Source organism: Bombina bombina, chromosome 6, assembly GCF_027579735.1.
Source record: "Bombina bombina isolate aBomBom1 chromosome 6, aBomBom1.pri, whole genome shotgun sequence".
NCBI classification, from domain to species: domain Eukaryota; kingdom Metazoa; phylum Chordata; class Amphibia; order Anura; family Bombinatoridae; genus Bombina; species Bombina bombina.
This window is the reverse complement of record NC_069504.1, coordinates 1,145,117,137-1,145,136,747: the sequence shown is the minus strand read 5'-3', so window position 1 is coordinate 1,145,136,747 and position 19,611 is coordinate 1,145,117,137. Positions and strand designations below refer to the sequence as shown.

The 19,611-nt window shown below is 47.1% G+C and overlaps 1 protein-coding gene across 3 annotated transcripts in view; it reads left to right on the top strand.

The window, feature by feature from the left end:
- The first annotated feature begins 1,851 nt into the window (after positions 1-1,851).
- AEBP2 (AE binding protein 2) overlaps positions 1,852-19,611 on the top strand; it is a 181,203-nt gene continuing 163,443 nt past the window's right edge. For 2 of the 3 annotated variants that reach the window (XM_053719120.1, XM_053719119.1), the window contains exon 1: positions 1,856-2,292. In XM_053719120.1, coding sequence (XP_053575095.1) covers positions 1,871-2,292 — 422 coding nt within the window. In that variant the 5' untranslated portion in view covers positions 1,856-1,870. Of the gene's footprint in view, positions 2,293-19,611 lie in introns of all 3 variants that reach the window. The other variant, XM_053719121.1, reaches the window with a different exon arrangement.

Genomic DNA, 19,611 nt, shown 5'->3' with positions numbered 1-19,611 from the left:
GCCGTTCTTAGCTCCGCCTCCTTGTGTAAGGTAACCAGGAGAATCAGACATGGCCACCCTTAGCTCCGCCTCCTTGTGTGAGGTAACCACGAGAATCAGACATGGCTACCCTTAGCCCCGCCCCCTTGTGTTAAGGTAACCAGGAGAATCAGACATGGCCGCCTTTAGCTCTGCCTCCTTGTGTGAGGTAACCAGGAGAATCAGACATGGCCGCCCCTAGCGTGAGGTAACCAGGAGAATCAGACATGGCCGCCCTAGCTCCGCCTCCTTGTGTGAGGTAACCAGGAGAATCAGACATGGCTACCCTTAGCTCCGCCCCCTTGTGTTAAGGTAACCAGGAGAATCAGACATGGCCGCCCTTAGCTCTGCCTCCTTGTGTGAGGTAACCAGGAGAATCAGACATGGCCGCCCCTAGCGTGAGGTAACCAGGAGAATCAGACATGGCCACCCTAGCTCCGCCTCCTTGTGTGAGGTAACCAGGAGAATCAGACATGGCCACCCTTAGCCCCGCCCCCTTGTGTGAGGTAACTGGGAGAATCAGACATGGCCGCCCCTAGCTCCGCCTCCTTGTGTGAGGTAACCAGGAGAATCATACATGGCTACCCTTAGCCCCGCCCCATTGTGTTAAGGTAACCCCAAAGTAGTTTAGCTGCAGACTGGAGCTCCACTCTAGACAGGAAACATGTGACCTCCACTAACTCTAGACAGGAAACATGTGACCTCCACTGACTCTAGACAGGAAACTTGTGATCTCCACTGACTCTAGACAGGAAACATATGACCTCTACTGACTCTAGACAGGAAACATGTGACCTCCACTGACTCTAGACAGGAAACTTGTGACCTCCACTGACTCTAGACAGGAAACGTGATCTCCAATGACTCTAGACAGGAAACATGTGACCTCCACTGACTCTAGACAGAAAACTTGTGACCTCCACTGACTCTAGACAGGAAACATGTGACCTCCACAGACTCTAGACAGGAAACTTGTAATCTCCACTGACTCTAGACAGGAAACATGTGACCTCCACTGACTCTAAACAGGAAACATGTGACCTCCACTGACTCTAGACAGGAAACTTGTGACCTCCACTGACTCTAGACAGGAAACATGTGACTTTCACTAACTCTAGACAGGAAACATGTGACCTCCACTGACTCTAGACAGGAAACTTGTGATCTCCACTGACTCTAGACAGGAAACTTGTGATCTCCACTGACTCTAGACAGGAAACTTGTGATCTCCACTGACTCTAGACAGGAAACATGTGACCTCCACTGACTCTAGACAGGAAACGTGACCTCCACTGACTCTAGACAGGAAACATGTGACCTCCACTCAAAGTTTTTTTTTTTTTTTAAATCAATTTTAATCTGCAAAATGTTTCGTTTTCAGAATGATTGTCTATAGGTTGTCTGTTACATTAAAGTTGATTTAAAAAAAAAAAAAAAGCTTTGAGTGGAGGTCCAGTCTGCAGCTAGACCCTTCTCGGAGAATCAGACATGGCCGCCCCTAGCTCCGCCCCCATGTGTGAGGTAACCAGGAGAATCAGACATGGCCGCCCTTAGCTCCGCCCCCTTGAATGAGGTAACTAGGAAAATCAGACATAGCCACCCCTAGCTCCGCCCCCATGTGTGAGGTAACCAGGAGAATCAGACATGGCCGCCCTTAGCTCCGCCCCCTTGAGTGAGGTAACTAGGAAAATCAGACATAGCCACCCCTAGCTCCGCCCCCATGTGTGAGGTAACCAGGAGAATCAGACATGGCCGCCCTTAGCTCCGCCCCCATGTGTGAGGTAACCAGGAGAATCAGACATGGCCGCCCTTAGCTCCGCCCCCATGTGTGAGGTAACCAGGAGAATCAGACATGGCCGCCCTTAGCTCCGCCCCCAGCTCTGAGGTAACCAGAAGCTCAGACATGGCCGCTGCGAGTCACGAATCTCAGGCCTCCCCCGCCAGCATCTCTGACCCCGCCGCTCCGTACCCCCCTAGCCCGGATTCGGTGCTGCAGCTCGGGGAGCAGCGCGCGGATACTGAGGAGCCGAATGATCTGGAGGACGAGCTGGAGGATGAGGAAGACACGGAGAGCAGCGGGGTGGGCGAGGAGGGCAGCTCGGAGCGTTCGGACAGCCCGTCGGGGAGCGGAGGCCCCAGCGGTGGCAGCTCTTCCGGCAGCAGCTCCGGGGGAGATGACGGATACTGCAGCGAATCCGTCGCAGGCCGAAGGCCCAGCCTAGAAGTATGCAGCTCCGAGGGCGAACCGCTCAGCCGCATGGACTCCGAAGACAGGTGAGGGGGGAGCCGGGATACAGGAGATAGAGTCCCGGGATTCAGTTATACCAGGGGATGCTTGAGGGCACTGGGGCATTACTGAGGGGAGACAGCCTGAGGGCACAGGGGCATTACTGAGGGGAGACAGCCTGAGGGCACTGGGGCATTACTGAGGGGAGACAGCCTGAGGGCACTGGGGCATTACTGAGGGGAGACAGCCTGAGGGCACTGGGGCATTACTGAGGGGAGACAGCCTGAGGGCACTGGGGCATTACTGAGGGGAGACAGCCTGAGGGCACTGGGGCATTACTGAGGGGAGACAGCCTGAGGGCACAGGGGCATTACTGAGGGGAGACAGCCTGAGGGCACTGGGGCATTACTGAGGGGAGACAGGCTGAGGGCACTGGGGCATTACTGAGGGGAGACAGCCTGAGGGCACTGGGGCATTACAGAGGGGAGACAGGCTGAGGGCACTGGGGCATGCCAGAGGGGAGACAGCCTGAGGGCACTGGGGCGTTACAGAGGGGAGACAGGCTGAGGGCACAGGGGCATTACTGAGGGGAGACAGGCTGAGGGCACAGGGGCATTACTGAGGGGAGACAGGCTGAGGGCACAGGGGCATTACTGAGGGGAGACAGCTTGAGGGCACAGGGGCATTACAGAGGGGGAGACAGCCTGAGGGCACAGGGGCATTACTGAGGGGGAGACAGGCTGAGGGCACTGGGGCATGCCAGAGGGGAGACAGCCTGAGGGCACTGGGGCGTTACAGAGGGGAGACAGGCTGAGGGCACAGGGGCATTACTGAGGGGAGACAGGCTGAGGGCACAGGGGCATTACTGAGGGGAGACAGGCTGAGGGCACAGGGGCATTACTGAGGGGAGACAGGCTGAGGGCACAGGGGCATTACTGAGGGGGAGACAGCTTGAGGGCACAGGGGCATTACAGAGGGGGAGACAGCCTGAGGGCACAGGGGCATTACTGAGGGGGAGACAGGCTGAGGGCACAGGGGCATTACAGAGGGGGAGACAGGCTGAGGGCACAGGGGCATTACAGAGGGGGAGACAGGCTGAGGGCACACGGGCATTACAGAGGGGGAGACAGCCTGAGGGCACTGGGGCATTACAGAGGGGGAGACAGCCTGAGGGCACTGGGGCATTACAGAGGGGGAGACAGCCTGAGGGCACTGGGGCATTACAGAGGGGGAGACAGCCTGAGGGCACTGGGGCATTACAGAGGGGAGACAGCCTGAGGGCACTGGGGCATTACAGAGGGGAGACAGCCTGAGGGCACAGGGGCATTACAGAGGGGGAGACAGCCTGAGGGCACAGGGGCATTACAGAGTGGGAGACAGCCTGAGGGCACAGGGGCATGCCAGAGGGGATTTCCTCCTTTTTTGCTAAGTCTTGTCCCATTTAAATAGGTAATTGGTTTAATGGTGAGTTTCTAGCGCTGGACTTAAAATACTTAGGCCTCTTTTATTATAACCTCCTCCTGGTTATAGACAATGTGGTAATGATAAATATTTTTAAAAGTGGCGCTTTAAGTATTAAACTATGGATAGTCTTTACTAATATGGTCAAATTACCAATATAATATAATACGAATAAAATGGGTATTCTTAAAAAAAAAATTTAAACATATGAGTTTCCAAATAGTAATTGAAATGACAACTTAATAAGACCCAGAGTAAAAGGTTGTTATATTACATTGAACAAGTTAGTTATATCAGCTAAAACAACAAATTTGGAAAAAATTCAGAAAAAAAATTGCTTAAACTATATTTTAATATATAAACATTAATAACATACAAATGAAGATTCAATTCATCAAATCATCTTCTACAGTGTAGTTGATCAACTTTTAAAACAAATTAAATATAAAATCTATATAAAAAATCCATATGTAAAAACATAAGCAAAGCAATGAGAGAGAGCCCAGAAAAAAAGGACTGTAGAGATAAAAATGTATTCCTTTCTAAGACTGGATCACTTAATCCAATAGGTGAAAAAACCTTTTGTTCTTGAAGGCAGATAGGAATAGGATATCAGTAAACAAAAACAATTTTTTGACTCCTTTCTATGATTGGATATCCTAATCCAATAGGCGAGACCTTTTAGTAAACGTTTACATTCAGATGTTTATTATGTGCCTGTGGTTAAAAAGAAAGAAAAAGTGTCTTTTGCGGCACAGGTTTTTGTTTCTGATATATTGCGGTAATTTAGTTTAGACAGTGGTGGCCAGCCGCTATTTAAAACTCTTTTTGTTCCGCTATGTGTAAATATAGAGCACAGATTGAGAAAGCTGTGTCTACATTATCAAAGAAAGACTTCCTTCTAAACCGGGAGGTTTGAAAGCTGTGTACCGGAGCTGTTGAAAGCTGTGTACTTTTTCCCTGCATACACTGAAGTACTAAGAGCAGGAGTTGTGGAGAGAAAAAAACTACCGGTTCATCACAGGTGACTTGCGCAAGTCTGAAAACAACCGGAACCGACTACCATCTGCAATTTGGAGCATCGCTACTCAGAGGCACCCCTGATCTTTAAGAGAAAACGCTGGAGGGTGAGATTACCTGCACAGCAGGCTACACACACTTCCACCCTAAGCATTAAAATCCGTCATTTTAGATCTGTATCAGCAAACTGTGCTCTATATTTACACATAGCGGAACAAAAAGAGTTTTAAATAGCGGCTGGCCACCACTGTCTAAACTAAATTACCGCAATATATCAGAAACAAAAACCTGTGCCGCAAAAGACACTTTTTCTTTCTTTTTAACCACAGGCACATAATAAACATCTGAATGTAAACGTTTACTAAAAGGTCTCACCTATTGGATTAGGATATCCAATCATAGAAAGGAATCAAAAAATTGTTTTTGTTTACTGATATCCTATTCCTATCTGCCTTCAAGAACAAAAGGTTTTTTCACCTATTGGATTAAGTGACCCAGTTTTAGGAATAATTTTTTATCTCTACAGTCCTTTTTTTTTCTGGGCTCTCTCTCATTGCTTTGCTTATGTTTTTACATATGGATTTTTAATATAGATTTTATATTTAATTTGTTTTAAAAGTTGATCAACTACGCTAGAAGATGATTTGATGAATTGAATCTTCATTTGTATGTTATTAATGTTTATATATTAAAAAATAGTTTAATCAGTTTTTTTCTGAATTTTTTCCAAATTTGTTGTTTTAGCTGATATAACTAACTTGTTCAATGTAATATAACAACCTTTTACTCTGGGTCTTATTAAGTTGTCATTTCAATTACTATTTGGAAACTCATATGTTTAATTTTTTTTTTTAAGAATACCCATTTTATTCATATTATATTATATTGGTAATTTGACCATATTAGTAAAGACTATCCATAGTTTTTTAATACTTAAAGCTATTGAAGCGCCACTTTTAAAAATGTTTATCATTAAATAGGTAATTGGCTCATGACCATCTGTACGTGATGTATGGGAGGTGGTGGGGGCAACTGGCTCATGACCATCTGTACGTGATGTATGGGAGGTGGTGGGGCAATTGGCTCATGGCACTTCTGTACGTGATGTATGGGAGGTGGTGGGGGCAATTGGCTCATGACCATCTGTACGTGATGTATGGGAGGTGGTGGGGGCAATTGGCTCATGGCACTTCTGTACGTGATGTATGGGAGGTGGTGGGGGCAATTGGCTCATGACCATCTGTACGTGATGTATGGGAGGTGGTGGGGGCAACTGGCTCATGACCATCTGTACGTGATGTATGGGAGGTGGTGGGGGCAACTGGCTCATGACCATCTGTACGTGATGTATGGGAGGTGGTGGGGGCAATTGGCTCATGGCACTTCTGTACGTGATGTATGGGAGGTGGTGGGGGCAATTGGCTCATGACCATCTGTACGTGATGTATGGGAGGTGGTGGGGGCAATTGGCTCATGACCATCTGTACGTGATGTATGGGAGGTGGTGGGGGCAATTGGCTCGTGACCTTCTGTACGTGATGTATGGGAGGTGGTGGGGCAATTGGCTCATGACCATCTGTACGTGATGTATGGGAGGTGGTGGGGGCAACTGGCTCATGACCATCTGTACGTGATGTATGGGAGGTGGTGGGGGCAACTGGCTCATGACCATCTGTACGTGATGTATGGGAGGTGGTGGGGGCAATTGGCTCATGACCATCTGTACGTGATGTATGGGAGGTGGTGGGGGCAACTGGCTCATGACCATCTGTACGTGATGTATGGGAGGTGGTGGGGGCAATTGGCTCGTGACCTTCTGTACGTGATGTATGGGAGGTGGTGGGGCAATTGGCTCATGACCATCTGTACGTGATGTATGGGAGGTGGTGGGGGCAACTGGCTCATGACCATCTGTACGTGATGTATGGGAGGTGGTGGGGGCAACTGGCTCATGACCATCTGTACGTGATGTATGGGAGGTGGTGGGGGCAATTGGCTCATGACCATCTGTACGTGATGTATGGGAGGTGGTGGGGGCAATTGGCTCATGGCACTTCTGTACGTGATGTATGGGAGGTGGTGGGGGCAATTGGCTCATGGCACTTCTGTACGTGATGTATGGGAGGTGGTGGGGGCAATTGGCTCATGGCACTTCTGTACGTGATGTATGGGAGGTGGTGGGGGCAATTGGCTCATGACCATCTGTACGTGATGTATGGGAGGTGGTGGGGGCAATTGGCTCATGACCTTCTGTACGTGATGTATGGGAGGTGGTGGGGGCAATTGGCTCATGACCTTCTGTACGTGATGTATGGGAGGTGGTGGGGGCAATTGGCTCATGGCACTTCTGTACGTGATGTATGGGAGGTGGTGGGGGCAATTGGCTCATGACCATCTGTACGTGATGTATGGGAGGTGGTGGGGGCAACTGGCTCATGACCATCTGTACGTGATGTATGGGAGGTGGTGGGGGCAACTGGCTCATGACCATCTGTACGTGATGTATGGGAGGTGGTGGGGGCAATTGGCTCATGGCACTTCTGTACGTGATGTATGGGAGGTGGTGGGGGCAATTGGCTCATGGCACTTCTGTACGTGATGTATGGGAGGTGGTGGGGGCAATTGGCTCATGACCATCTGTACGTGATGTATGGGAGGTGGTGGGGGCAATTGGCTCATGACCTTCTGTACGTGATGTATGGGAGGTGGTGGGGGCAATTGGCTCATGGCACTTCTGTACGTGATGTATGGGAGGTGGTGGGGGCAATTGGCTCATGGCACTTCTGTACGTGATGTATGGGAGGTGGTGGGGGCAATTGGCTCATGGCACTTCTGTACGTGATGTCATGAGACAATTAACCCCAAAGTGCCTCACACACTTCTGTACATGTGTGAGATGTGTTGGGGATAATTGTATCATGACCATCTGTTCATGTGTGAGTCGCGCTGGGGATAATTGTCTCATGACCATCTGTTCATGTGTGAGTCGCGCTGGGGATAATTGTCTCATGACCATCTGTTCATGTGTGATTTGCGCTGGGGTTAATTGTCTCATGACACTTCTATTGTTCCTTCTTTGGAACTGGCATCATTTTCTCTCTCACATTGCAAGTGATGCTGCATTTCACTTTATTTTCCTGAGGAAAAGTTTAATTTCTGACAACATTATTTCATGCGTAGCAGTCATTTTCTTCTTGCTGAAAGATGTTGTCGGAGCTGAAGGTTAAAGTGAATGTAAAGTTTCACGAATGAGTGCCCGGTTTTTAAAAACACCATTAAACACAGGGGCACTTTCATTCATGAAAGTTTACATTGCAGCAGTTTGGTTAAAATGCTTACCTTTTCTTCTTGCAAGCTGTAGCAGCGATTTCCCCCATGCCCGCCTCTCGTCTCTTCATACATCCGCAATGACTAATACGACTTCCCCTCAGAGCAAACATTGCCTAAGGCCATGCCGTGATTGGAGGAAGCCGGATTCGTCATTACTGACTTATGAAACGACAAGAGCCAGGTAGGGGAAATCGCTGCTACAGCTTGCAAGAAGAAAAGGTAAGCATTTTAACAAAACCAGTGCAATGTAAACTTTCATGAATGAAAGTGCCCCTGTGTTTAATAGTGTTTTTAAAAACCTGGCACTCATTCGTGAAACTTTACATTCACTTTAAATTATGAAAATATGAGGAGTTTTTAGACTGCTGCAACAATGATGCAAGAATACTGTTGGTAGATGTGAGACCCTTGAGACGACAATTACTTTGTAATTGATGTTTTGTGTGTGAAGGATTGATCCAGGGAGCTGTAAGGACTAATCTGTTAGCTGTGCCGTGTAGTGACTAGGAGAGCTGTAAGGACTAATCTGTTAGCTGTGCCGTGTAGTGACTAGGGGAGCTGTGCCGTGTAGTGACTAGGAGAGCTGTAAGGACTAATCTGTTAGCTGTGCCGTTTAAAAACTAGGGGAGCTGTAAGGACTAATCTGTTAGCTGTGGCGTGTAGTGACTAGGGGAGCTGTAAGGACTAATCTGTTAGCTGTGCCGTGTAGTGACTAGGGGAGCTGTGCCGTGTAGTGACTAGGGGAGCTGTGCCGTGTAGTGACTAGGGGAGCTGTAAGGACTAATCTGTTAGCTGTGCCGTGTAGTGACTAGGGGAGCTGTGTCGTGTAGTTACTAGGGGAGCTGTAAGGACTAATCTGTTAGCTGTGCCGTGTAGTGACTAGGGGAGCTGTGCCATGTAGTGACTAGGGGAGCTGTAAGGACTAATCTGTTAGCTGTGCAGTGACTGTGGGAGCTGTTGGCCGTGTAGTGACTATGGGAGCTGTTGGCCGTGTAGTGACTATGGGAGCTGTTGGCCGTGTAGTGACTAGGGGAGCTGTTGGCCGTGTAGTGACTAGGGGAGCTGTTGGCCGTGTAGCGACTAGGGGAGCTGTTGGCCGTGTAGCGACTAGGGGAGCTGTTGGCCGTGTAGTGACTAGGGGAGCTGTAAGGACTAATCTGTTGGCTGTGCCGTGTAGTGACTTAGGGGAGCTGTGCCGTGTAGTGACTTAGGGGAGCTGTTGGCCGTGTAGTGACTTAGGGGAGCTGTTGGCCGTGTAGTGACTTAGGGGAGCTGTTGGCCGTGTAGTGACTTAGGGGAGCTGTTGGCCGTGTAGTGACTTAGGGGAGCTGTTGGCCGTGTAGTGACTTAGGGGAGCTGTTGGCCGTGTAGTGACTTAGGGGAGCTGTTGGCCGTGTAGTGACTTAGGGGAGCTGTTGGCCGTGTAGTGACTTAGGGGAGCTGTTGGCCGTGTAGTGACTTAGGGGAGCTGTTGGCCGTGTAGTGACTTAGGGGAGCTGTTGGCCGTGTAGTGACTTAGGGGAGCTGTTGGCCGTGTAGTGACTTAGGGGAGCTGTTGGCCGTGTAGTGACTTAGGGGAGCTGTTGGCCGTGTAGTGACTTAGGGGAGCTGTTGGCCGTGTAGTGACTTAGGGGAGCTGTTGGCCGTGTAGTGACTTAGGGGAGCTGTTGGCCGTGTAGTGACTTAGGGGAGCTGTTGGCCGTGTAGTGACTTAGGGGAGCTGTTGGCCGTGTAGTGACTTAGGGGAGCTGTTGGCCGTGTAGTGACTTAGGGGAGCTGTAAGGACTAATCTGTTAGCTGTGCAGTGACTAGGGGAGCTGTTGGCCGTGTAGTGATTAGGGGAGCTGTGCCATGTAGTGACTAGGGGAGCTGTAAGGACTAATCTGTTAGCTGTGCAGTGACTAGGGGAGCTGTTGGCCGTGTAGTGACTTATGGGAGCTGTTGGCCGTGTAGTGACTTAGGGGAGCTGTTGGCCGTGTAGTGACTTAGGGGAGCTGTTGGCCGTGTAGTGACTTAGGGGAGCTGTTGGCCGTGTAGTGACTTAGGGGAGCTGTTGGCCGTGTAGTGACTTAGGGGAGCTGTTGGCCGTGTAGTGACTTAGGGGAGCTGTTGGCCGTGTAGTGACTTAGGGGAGCTGTTGGCCGTGTAGTGACTTAGGGGAGCTGTTGGCCGTGTAGTGACTTAGGGGAGCTGTTGGCCGTGTAGTGACTTAGGGGAGCTGTTGGCCGTGTAGTGACTTAGGGGAGCTGTTGGCCGTGTAGTGACTTAGGGGAGCTGTTGGCCGTGTAGTGACTTAGGGGAGCTGTTGGCCGTGTAGTGACTTAGGGGAGCTGTTGGCCGTGTAGTGACTTAGGGGAGCTGTTGGCCGTGTAGTGACTTAGGGGAGCTGTTGGCCGTGTAGTGACTTAGGGGAGCTGTTGGCCGTGTAGTGACTTAGGGGAGCTGTTGGCCGTGTAGTGACTTAGGGGAGCTGTTGGCCGTGTAGTGACTTAGGGGAGCTGTTGGCCGTGTAGTGACTTAGGGGAGCTGTTGGCCGTGTAGTGACTTAGGGGAGCTGTTGGCCGTGTAGTGACTTAGGGGAGCTGTTGGCCGTGTAGTGATTAGGGGAGCTGTAAGGACTAATCTGTTAGCTGTGCAGGGACTATGGGAGCTGTTGGCCGTGTAGTGACTATGGGAGCTGTTGGCCGTGTAGTGACTATGGGAGCTGTTGGCCGTGTAGCGACTAGGGGAGCTGTTGGCCGTGTAGTGATTAGGGGAGCTGTTGGCCGTGTAGTGACTTAGGGGAGCTGTTGGCCGTGTAGTGATTAGGGGAGCTGTTGGCCGTGTAGTGACTTAGGGGAGCTGTTGGCCGTGTAGTGACTTAGGGGAGCTGTTGGCCGTGTAGTGATTAGGGGAGCTGTTGGCCGTGTAGTGATTAGGGGAGCTGTTGGCCGTGTAGTGATTAGGGGAGCTGTTGGCCGTGTAGTGATTAGGGGAGCTGTAAGGACTAATCTGTTAGCTGTGCAGGGACTATGGGAGCTGTTGGCCGTGTAGTGACTATGGGAGCTGTTGGCCGTGTAGTGACTATGGGAGCTGTTGGCCGTGTAGCGACTAGGGGAGCTGTTGGCCGTGTAGCGACTATGGGAGCTGTTGGCCGTGTAGTGACTTAGGGGAGCTGTTGGCCGTGTAGTGATTAGGGGAGCTGTTGGCCGTGTAGTGATTAGGGGAGCTGTTGGCCGTGTAGTGATTAGGGGAGCTGTAAGGACTAATCTGTTAGCTGTGCAGGGACTATGGGAGCTGTTGGCCGTGTAGTGACTATGGGAGCTGTTGGCCGTGTAGCGACTATGGGAGCTGTTGGCCGTGTAGCGACTAGGGGAGCTGTTGGCCGTGTAGCGACTAGGGGAGCTGTTGGCCGTGTAGCGACTAGGGGAGCTGTTGGCCGTGTAGCGACTAGGGGAGCTGTTGGCCGTGTAGTGACTAGGGGAGCTGTAAGGACTAATCTGTTGGCTGTGCCGTGTAGTGACTTAGGGGAGCTGTTGGCCGTGTAGTGACTTAGGGGAGCTGTTGGCCGTGTAGTGACTTAGGGGAGCTGTTGGCCGTGTAGTGACTTAGGGGAGCTGTTGGCCGTGTAGTGACTTAGGGGAGCTGTTGGCCGTGTAGTGACTTAGGGGAGCTGTTGGCCGTGTAGTGACTTAGGGGAGCTGTTGGCCGTGTAGTGACTTAGGGGAGCTGTTGGCCGTGTAGTGACTTAGGGGAGCTGTTGGCCGTGTAGTGACTTAGGGGAGCTGTTGGCCGTGTAGTGACTTAGGGGAGCTGTTGGCCGTGTAGTGACTTAGGGGAGCTGTTGGCCGTGTAGTGACTTAGGGGAGCTGTTGGCCGTGTAGTGATTAGGGGAGCTGTGCCATGTAGTGACTAGGGGAGCTGTAAGGACTAATCTGTTAGCTGTGCAGTGACTAGGGGAGCTGTTGGCCGTGTAGTGACTATGGGAGCTGTTGGCCGTGTAGTGACTATGGGAGCTGTTGGCCGTGTAGTGACTAGGGGAGCTGTTGGCCGTGTAGTGACTAGGGGAGCTGTTGGCCGTGTAGCGACTAGGGGAGCTGTTGGCCGTGTAGTGACTAGGGGAGCTGTAAGGACTAATCTGTTGGCTGTGCCGTGTAGTGACTTAGGGGAGCTGTGCCGTGTAGTGACTTAGGGGAGCTGTTGGCCGTGTAGTGACTTAGGGGAGCTGTTGGCCGTGTAGTGACTTAGGGGAGCTGTTGGCCGTGTAGTGACTTAGGGGAGCTGTTGGCCGTGTAGTGACTTAGGGGAGCTGTTGGCCGTGCCGTGACTTAGGGGAGCTGTTGGCCGTGCCGTGACTCTAGGGGAGTTGTTGGCCGTGCCTTGAGGACATCAACATATGCTGAAGGAGGAAAGATAAATGGAGGGGAAAAATTGTTTTGAAAGGGATCCGGGGGGGGGGGGGGCAGTTACACTACTGAAAATGGGGTGTAAATATTTTATTATATTTGGGAGAAAAGGGCACGTTTGTAAGTAAACTGGGTACAGCTGCCAGTACCTAAGATGGCGGCCAGTAGGTCGAGGGGGGCGGCTTAGAGAGCTGGTTGGGGGTTTATGGGGGATCCTACAGTTCATATAAAATATATATTAAAAAAACAAAACAAAAACAACTTTTTTTTTACTGGCAGACTTTCTGCCACTACTTAAAGGGACAGTCAAGTCCAAAAAAAAGTTCATGTTTCAAATAGGGCATGTAATTTTAAACAACTTTCCAATTTACTTTTATCACCAATTTTTATTTGTTCTCTTGGTATTTTTAGTTGAAAGCTAAACCTAGGAGGATCATATGCTAATTTCTTAGACCTTGAAAGGCGCCTCTAATCTAAATGCATTTTGATAGTTTTCCACCACTAGAGGGCATTAGTTCACGTGTTTCATATAGATAACATTGAGCTCATGCACTTGCATTTACCATGGAGTCAGCTCTGATTGGCTAAAATGCACGTCTGTCAAAAGAACTGAAATAAGGGGGCAGTCTGCTGAGGCTTAGATACAAGGTAATTACAGAGGTAAAAAGTGTATAATTATTACTGTGTTGGTTATGCAAAACTGGGGAATTGGTAATTAAGGGATTATCTATCTTTTAAAACAACAAAAATTCTGGTGTTGACTTTCCCTTTTAAGATGGTGGTGACAATTGTGAGGTGGGGGAGGGAAGAGAGCTGTTTAAGGGGGGACAGGGAGAGATCTGAGGGTGGGATGTAAGGTGGTAAGCTGATCTCTACACTAAAGCTAAAATTAACCCTACAAGATACCTAATTAACCCCTTCACTGCTTGGCATAATACACGTGTGGTGCGCAGCGGCATTTAGCGGCCTTCTTATTACCAAAAAGCAACGCCAAAGCCATATGTCTGCTATTTCTGAGCAAAGGGGATGCCAGAGAAGCATTTACAACTATTTATGCCACAATTGCACAAGCTGTTTGTAAATAATTTCAGTGAGAAACCTAAAGTTTGTGAAAAAGTTAACGATTTTCTTTATTTGATTGCATTTAGCGGGGAAATGGTGGCATGAAATATACCAAATGTGTCTAGATCAATACTTTGATTTATATATATATATATATATATATATATATATATATATATATATATATATATATATATATATATATATATATACACACATACATACACACAGTACATGTCAAGGGATATTCAGGGGTTTCGTGACAGATATCAGTGTTACAATGTAACTGTTGCTAATTTTGAGAAAAAAAAATGGTTTGGAAATAGCAAAGTGCTAATTTTGTACCTATTGCCCTATAACTTACAAAAAAAGCAAAGAACATGTAAACGTTAAAGGGACAGTCTACACCAGAATTGTTATTGTTTTAAAAAATAGATAATCCCTTGTTTACCCATTCCCTAGTTTTGCATAACCAACATTTATATTTATATATTTTTTACCTCTGTGATTATCTTGTATCTAAGCCTCTGCAGACTGCCCCTTTATTTGTTCTTTTGACAGACTTGCAGTTTAGCCAATCAGTGATGGCTCCCAGGTAACTTCACGAGCACAGTGTTATCTATATGAAAAACATGAACACCCACCCTCTAGTGGTGAAAAAACCTGTTAAAATGCATTTTTAAGAGGCAGCCTTCAAGATCTAAGAAATTAGCATATGAACCTCCTAAGTTAAGCTTTCAACTAAGAATACCAAGAGAACAAAGAAATTGGTGATAAAAGTAAATTGGAAAATTGTTTAAAATGACATGCCCTATCTGAATCATGAACATTTATTTTTGGACTAGACTGTCCCTTTAAGTATTTCTAAACTCAGGACAAAATTTTTAAACTATTTAGCATGGGTGTTTTTTGCTGGTTGTAGATGTGTAACAGATTTTGGGGGTCAGTTAGAAAGTTTTTTTTTTTTAATTTTTCATCATATTTTATAATTTGTTTTATAGTAAATTTTAAGATATGATGAAAATAATGATATCTTTAGAAAGTCCATTTAATTGGCGAGAAAAACGGTATATAATATGTGTGGGTACAGTAATGAGTATATAAACGGTATATAATATGTGTGGGTACAGTAAATGAGTATATAAACGGTATATAATGTGTGGTACAGTAATGAGTATATAAACGGTATATAATATGTGTGGGTACAGTAATGAGTATATAAACGGTATATAATATGTGTGGGTACAGTAAATGAGTATATAAACGGTATTTCTCCAACATTGGTGTGTCCGGTCCACAGCGTCATCCTTACCTGTGGGAATATCTCTTCCCCAACAGGAAATGGCAAAGAGTCCCAGCAAAGCTGGCCATATAGTCCCTCCTAGGCTCCGCCCACCCCACTCATTCTCTTTGCCGTTGCACAGGCAACATCTCCACGGAGATGGTTAAGAGTATGTGGTGTTTAGTTGTAGTTTTTTATTCTACTATCAAGAGTTTATTTTAAAATAGTGCTGGTATGTACTATTTACTCTGAAACAGAAAAGGATGACGATTTCTGTTTGTGAGAGGAAGATGATTTTAGCAGACCGTAACAAAAATCCTTTGCTGTTTCCACATAGGACTGTTGAGATGAAGTAACTTCAGTTGGGGGAAACAGTTAGCAGACTTTTCTGCTTAAGGTATGACTAGCCATATTTCTAACAAGACTGTGTAATGCTGGAAGGCTGTCATTTCCCCTCATGGGGACCGGTAAGCCATTTTCTTAGTCTCAAGCAGAATAAAGGGCTTAATATGGGCTATAAAACTGGTAGACACTTTTATGGGCAAAATCGATTGCTTTATTTGGGCATTTTATACATGTTTATGCTGGTATTTCACATTTATAAACTTGGGGAATGTTTTTTTAACGTCAGGCACTATGTTAGGCACCTTTTCCAGTCAGGAAGGGCCTTCCCAGTTGTAGGCTGAGCCTCATTTTCGCGCCATTACTGCGCAGTTGTTTTTGAGAGCAAGACATGCAGATGCATGTGTGAGGACCTGAAAATAGTTGGAAAAGTTCCTAGAAGGCGTCATTTGGTATCGTATTCCCCTCTGGGCTTGGTAGAGTCGCAGCAAAGGCTGTAGCTGGGACTGTAGAGGGGTTAAAACTGTAACCGGCTCCGGTTTCGTTATTTTAAGGGTTAAAGCTCTGAAAGTTGGTGTGCAATACTTTTAATGCTTTAAGACACTGTGGTGAAATTTTGAACAATTCCTTCATATTTTTTTACATATTCAGTAATAAAGTGTGCTCTGTTTAAAATTTAAAGAGACAGTAACGGTTTTGATTTAAAACGGTTTATTGTGTTTTACTGACAAGTTTAAGCCTGTTTAACATGTCTGTGCCTTCAGATAAGCTATGTTCTATATGTATGAAAGTCAATGTGTCTCCCCCTTCTAAATTATGTGATAATTGTGCTAAAGCGTCCAAACAAAGTAAGGACAGTACTGTCACAGATAATGAAGTTGCCCAAGATGATTCATCAGATGAAGGGAGTAGACATGGTTCTACATCATCTCCTTCTGTGTCTACACCAGTTTTGCCCACGCAGGAGGCCCCTAGTACTTCTAGCGTGCCAATGCTTATTACCATGCAACAATTGACGGCTGTAATGGATAACTCCATAGCAAATATTTTATCCAAAATGCCTGCATATCAGAGAAAGCGCGATTGCTCTGTTTTAAACACTGAAGAGCAGGAGGGCGCTGATGATAATTGTTCTGTCATACCCTCACACCAATCTGAAGGGGCCATGAGGGAGGTTTTGTCAGATGGGGAAATTTCAGATTCAGGAAAAATTTCCCAACAGGCTGAACCTGATGTTGACATTTAAATTAGAACATCTCCGCGCACTGCTTAAGGAGGTGTTATCTACTCTGGATGATTGTGACAACCTGGTCATTCCAGAAAAATTATGCAAGATGGTCAAGTTCCTAGAGGTTCCGGTGCACCCCGACGCTTTTCCTATACCCAAGCGGGTGGCGGACATAGTAAATAAGGAGTGGGAGAAGCCCGGTATACCTTTTGTTCCCCCTCCTATATTTAAGAAATTATTTCCTATGGTCGACCCCAGAAAGGACTTATGGCAGACAGTCCCTAAGGTCGAGGGGGCAGTTTCTACTCTAAACAAGCGCACTACTATTCCTATCGAGGATAATTGTGCTTTCAAAGATCCTATGGATAAAAAATTGGAGGGTTTGCTTAAAAAGATTTTTATACAGCAAGGTTACCTTCTTCAACCCATTTTGTGCATTGTTCCTGTCACTACAGCAGCGTGGTTCTGGTTCGAGGAACTAGAAAAGTCGCTCAGTAGAGAGACTCCGTATGAGGAGGTTATGGACAGAGTTCACGCACTTAAGTTGGCTAACTCTTTTATTTTAGATGCCGCTTTGCAAATAGCTAGATTAGCGGCGAAAAATTCAGGGTTTGCAATTGTGGCGCGCAGAGCGCTTTGGCTAAAGTCTTGGTCAGCGGATGTATCATCCAAGACAAAATTGCTTAATATCCCCTTCAAGGGTAAAACTCTCTTCGGGCCAGAATTGAAAGAGATTATCACCTATCCCAGGGAATGAGCTTCCGCGGTCCAGAGTGGGTCATCGTCACGACCGACGCCAGCCTAGTGGGCTGGGGCGCGGTCTGGGAATCCCTGAAAGCTCAGGGACTGTGGTCTCGGGAAGAGTCTCTTCTCCCGATAAACATTCTGGAACTAAGAGCGATATTCAATGCTCTCAGGGCTTGGCCTCAGCTAGCAAAGGCCAGATTCATAAGATTCCAATCAGACAACATGACTGTTGCGTATCTCAATCATCAGGGGGGAACAAAGAGTTCCCTGGCGATGAAAGAAGTGACCAAAATAATACAATGGGCGGAGAATCATTCCTGCCACCTATCTGCGATCCACATTCCAGGTGTGGAAAACTGGGAAGCGGATTATTTGAGTCGTCAGACATTCCATCCGGGGGAGTGGGAACTCCAACCGGAGATCTTTGCCCAGTTGACGCAACTATGGGGCATTCCAGATATGGATCTGATGGCGTCCCGTCAGAACTTCAAGGTTCCTTGCTACGGGTCCAGATCCAGGGATCCCAAGGCGACTCTAGTGGATGCACTAGTGGCACCTTGGACCTTCAACCTAGCTTATGTGTTTCCACCGTTTCCTCTCATTCCCAGGCTGGTAGCCAGGATCAAACAGGAGAGGGCCTCGATCTTGCTAGCTCCTGCGTGGCCACGCAGGACTTGGTATGCAGACCTGGTGAATATGTCATCGGTTCCACCATGGAAGCTACCTTTGAGACAGGACCTTCTTGTTCAGGGTCCATTCGAACATCCAAATCTGGTCTCCCTCCGACTTGGAGATTGAACGCTTGATTCTATCAAAGCGTGGGTTTTCAGATTCCGTGATAGATACTCTGGTTCAAGCCAAAAAAACGGTAACTAGAAAGATTTACCATAAAATATGGAAAAGATATATCTGCTGGTGTGAATCCAAGGGATTCCCATGGAATAAGATAAAGATTCCTAGGATTCTTTCCTTTCTACAAGAAGGTTTGGATAAAGGATTATCTGCGAGTTCTCTAAAGGGACAAATTTCTGCTTTCTGTCCTACTACACAAACGACTGGCAGTTGTGCCAGATGTTCAAGCATTTGTTCAGGCTTTGGTTCGGATCAAGCCTGTTTACAGACCCTTGACTCCTCCCTGGAGTTTAAATCTAGTTCTTTCAGTTCTTCAAGGGGTTCCGTTTGAACCTTTACATTCCGTAGATATTAAGTTGTTATCTTGGAAAGTTTTGTTTTTGGTTGCTATTTCTTCTGCTAGAAGAGTTTGAGTTATCTGCTCTACAATGTACTCCACCCTATCTGGTGTTCCATTCAGATAAGGTTGTTTTGCGTACTAAGCCTGGTTTTCTACCAAAGGTTGTTTCCAACAAAAATATTAATCAGGAGATAGTTGTACCTTCTTTGTGTCCGAATCCAGTTTCAAAGAAGGAACGTTTGCTACACAATTTAGATGTAGTCCGTGCTCTAAAATTCTACTTAGAAGCTACAAAAGAGTTCAGACAAACTTATTCTCTGTTTGTTGTCTATTCTGGTAAAAGGAGAGGTCAAAAAGCAACTTCTACCTCTTTCTTTTTGGCTTAAAAGCATCATCCGATTGGCTTATGAGACTGCCGGACGGCAGCCTCCTGAAAGAATCACAGCTCACTCCACTAGGGCTGTAGCTTCCACATGGGCCTTCAAGAACGAGGCTTCTGTTGATCAGATATGTAAGGCAGTGACTTGGTCTTCACTGCACACTTTTGCCAAATTTTACAAATTTGATACTTTTTGCTTCTTCGGAGGCTATTTTTGGGAGAAAGGTTTTACAAGCAGTGGTGCCTTCCGTTTAGGTAACCTGATTTGCTCCCTCCCTTCATCCGTGTCCTAAAGCTTTGGTATTGGTTCCCACAAGTAAGGATGACGCCGTGGACCGGACACACCAATGTTGGAGAAAACAGAATTTATGCTTACCTGATAAATTACTTTCTCCAACGGTGTGTCCGGTCCACGGCCCGCCCTGGTTTTTTAATCAGGTCTGATGATTTATTTTCTCTAACTACAGTCGCCACGACACCCTATGGTTTCTCCTATTTTTTCCTCCTGTCCGTCGGTCGAATGACTGGGGTGGGCGGAGCCTAGGAGGGACTATATGGCCAGCTTTGCTGGGACTCTTTGCCATTTCCTGTTGGGGAAGAGATATTCCCACAAGTAAGGATGGCGCCGTGGACCGGACACACCGTTGGAGAAAGTAATTTATCAGGTAAGCATAAATTCTGTTATAATATGTGTGGGTACAGTAAATGAGTATATAAACAGTATATAATATGTGTGGGTACAGTAAATGAGTATATAAACGGTATATAATGTGTGGGTACAGTAAATGAGTATATAAACGGTATATAATATGTGTGGGTACAGTAAATGAGTATATAAACGGTATATAATGTGTGGGTACAGTAAATGAGTATATAAACGGTATATAATATGTGTGGGTACAGTAAATGAGTATATAAACGGTATATAATATGTGTGG